The 3,548-nt window shown below is 35.2% G+C and overlaps 1 protein-coding gene across 1 annotated transcript in view; it reads left to right on the forward strand.

Annotated features, from left to right (window-relative positions):
• Positions 1-415: 415 nt before the first annotated feature.
• dmrt1 (doublesex and mab-3 related transcription factor 1) overlaps positions 416-3,548 on the forward strand; it is a gene marked incomplete at its 5' end in the record, with an annotated part of 53,662 nt that continues 50,529 nt past the window's right edge. The window contains 1 exon segment of the mRNA XM_014032830.1: positions 416-595. Within this exon segment, the coding sequence (XP_013888284.1) occupies positions 416-595 (180 nt within the window).

Consider the following 3,548-nt stretch of genomic DNA (forward strand, 5'->3'; position numbering starts at 1 on the left):
ACAAAAACCTGACAGATTAGTACAAAAACCTGACAGATTAGTACAAAAACCTGACAGATTAGTACAAAAACCTGACAGATTAGTACTGTCTGAGCAGAAACATGTCATAAATCAGCCACACTGCAAAGCTTTTGGATCTTTTCTTGAAAACATGGTGATGTGGGTAAACCAGCCAACAAAATGTCTCCAGTCTAACAGGACTACACAACATAACAAATATGTTGTCATCACAATGTCAGAGTGTGTAATATTCATGCCACAATAATTGTTGACTGATGCAGTTAAAGTGTTTGAGTTAGTTATTATTTTCTTCATTGTGTTTTAGTTTATATTTATTTCATTAACTAAAATGATTTTTAAACTTTAGTTTTGGTTATTTCGTTAGTTTTAGTGAACTATAATAATCCTGCCACAGAGTCCCACCAAGGCGGGCCTCGGACCCATCAAGTCTCCCAGGATGCCCAAGTGTTCCCGGTGCAGGAACCACGGGTTTGTGTCTCCTCTGAAAGGACACAAGAGGTTCTGTAGCTGGAGGGACTGTCAGTGTGCCAAGTGTAAACTGATAGCAGAGAGACAGAGAGTCATGGCAGCTCAGGTAAGACAATACCTGCATGACACCTGAGTTCATCTGATGTTCTGTTTAATGTCGTGTTTCACTAATGACTTGGAGAAGTTATCTGTGATCAGATCAGATCAAGTCATCAATAAAAATATTATCTTATTTAGCAGTCAATATGGATTTAGAGCCAATAACTCTGCTTCAACGGCTCTCCTGGAACTGACAGAACAAATAACAGATGTTATTGTACATAATTATGTAAATTATGTAGATTTAAAGAAAACATTCGACACGACTGACCACATGGGGTTAGAGGACCAGCATGAATATCTAGTTATTTGGAAAATAGGAAGCAGTTCGTACAAGTACATGATGTCAGATCTGAACTCTGTGGAATCACATGTGGAGTTCCTCAGGGTTCTATACTTGGACCAAAGTTGTTTATCTTGTATGTAAGTGACTTGGTTAACGTGTCAGGACTCTTTAAATGTGTTTTGTTTGCAGATGATACAACATTTTTTTGTTTGGGTAAAGACAGAACGAATGTTAGAGAAAATGTAAGCAGAATTTGTGAAAAAAAAAACTGGTTTAAACTCAACAAATTATCATTAAACTTGGATAAAACTAATAATATACTAACAAAGAGACAAAGAACTGTTAACGTTCCATTCAGAGTTGATGCTGTAGAGATTAGTAGACAGAGAGGTAAAGTTTTTGGGTGTTATTATTTTTAGTTTAGTTTATTCATTTCATTCATTTCTTTAAAAACAACATAAATTCAACAACAAACAAAAAACACAATTTAAATGAAAGGCAGCAGAAGAAGAAACATTTTTATTATATCTGCCTCTTTTTCTCAAAATAAAATCTGTCAAAATTATCTACAGATTACAAAAAAGAAAGAAAAAAATAAAAGTTTAAATCCTTGAACAACAGCTCATACATGAACATATTTCTCCAGCAAATTAACCTTTATCATTCTCTTAAACATACACATTAATCTGGCATTTTTAATGTCATTTTCCAGATTATTCCATAATTTAATTCCCTGGACTGAAGGACTCTGTTCCTTTAAACTGGTTCTAATTTCAGGTTTGACAAACGTTTCTGTCCCCTTCAGATTATAACAACTGTCTGTTTTAACAAAGTGTGACTGAAGGTTTGAAGGTAATGTGTTTTATGAGCCCTATAACTGATAAAATACTATAATCAACCAAATCATAGAATTTCAATAAGTTCAGCTGATGGATCAATGAGTTTGATGGGTGAAATAATGTTTTCTGGTGATAATTCTTACAGCTCTGTTCTGTAAAATAAAAATAGGATTTATAATTGTTTTACATGCTTTTCCCCAAACATCAAAACTGTAGATCAGGAGTGGAACAATTATTGCTTTATATAATTTAAACAGACCTTTATCATTAAATAAATCCTTTACTTTGTACAATACTGCAATAGATTTAGCTATTTTTGTTCTTAAATGATTTATATGAGGTCTCCATGTCAGCTTCTCATCTATAACACTCAGAAACTTCACGTCACTGACTCTACAGATCTCAATACATCGACTCTAAATGGAACATCGACAGTTTTCTTTCTGTTATCAAATATCATATAATTAGTTTTATCTAAATTTAATGATAATTTATTGAGTTGAAACCAAGTTTGTATTTTAACAAATTCTGTCTGCATCACCACCAACATCCGTTCCACATCTTTACCACAACAAAATAATATTGTATCGTCTGCAAATAAAACACAATGAACAACCCTGACACATTTACCAAATCATTTACATATAAAATAAATAGCTTTGGTCCAAGTACAGAACCCTGAGGCACACCATGTGATATGACAATTCAGATCTTACATCATTTATTTGTACAAACTGTCTTCTATCTTTCAAATATCTGTAATGCTGCTCCTCTAATTCTGTATTTGTTCAATTTTTCAAGAAGAATTCTGTGATCAGTGGTGTCGAAAGCTTTATTTAAGTCAACATAAACACTAACAATATTGTTTTTGGTCAACAGCAGTTATTTGCTCTACTAAGTCCATGAGGGTCATTGATGTGGAATTATTAGTTCTAAACCCATACTGACTGCTACTTAATATATTATGTTTATCCATAAATTGATCTAATCTAGTCACAAATAACTTTTCCAGACTTTTTGAAAACTGGTAAGAAAGATACAGGAAAATCTCTAAATTTTAAGGTGTTTTTCCTCAAAATCAGTTTTTTAATCAGGAAATATTCCTGTTGAAAATGATAAGTTACAGATAAATGTGAATGGTTCAATCACAAAACCCATTATTTCTTTCACAAACATCATGTCCATGTACATGTCCATGTCCATGTCCATGTTCATGTTCATGTCCATGTACATGTCCATGTCCATGTCCATGTTCATGTTCATGTCCATGTCCATGTCCATGTTCAAATCCATGTTCATGTCCATGTCCATGTCCATGTCCATGTCCATGTCCATGTTCATGTCCATGTCCATGTCCATGTCCATGTTCATGTCCATGTCCATGTCCATGTCCATGTTCATGTCCATGTTCATGTCCATGACCATGTCCATGTCCATGTGCATGTCCATGTCCATGTCCATGACCATGTCCATGTCCATGTTCATGTTCATGTCCATGTCCATGTCCATGTTCATGTCCATGTCCATGTGCATGTCCATGTCCATGTACATGTACATGTCCATGTCCATGTTCATGTTCATGTCCATGTCCATGTCCATGTTCATGTCCATGTTCATGTCCATGACCATGTCCATGTCCATGTGCATGTCCATGTCCATGTCCATGACCATGTCCATGTCCATGTGCATGTCCATGTCCATGTCCATGACCATGTCCATGTTCATGTTCATGTCCATGTCCATGTCCATGTTCATGTTCATGTCCATGTCCATGTCCATGTCCATGTCCATGTCCATGTCCATGTCCATGTCCATGTTCATGTCCATGTCCATGT

The sequence above is a fragment of the Austrofundulus limnaeus genome, unplaced genomic scaffold, assembly GCF_001266775.1.
Source record: "Austrofundulus limnaeus strain Quisiro unplaced genomic scaffold, Austrofundulus_limnaeus-1.0 Scaffold1549, whole genome shotgun sequence".
In the NCBI taxonomy this organism is placed as follows: domain Eukaryota; kingdom Metazoa; phylum Chordata; class Actinopteri; order Cyprinodontiformes; family Rivulidae; genus Austrofundulus; species Austrofundulus limnaeus.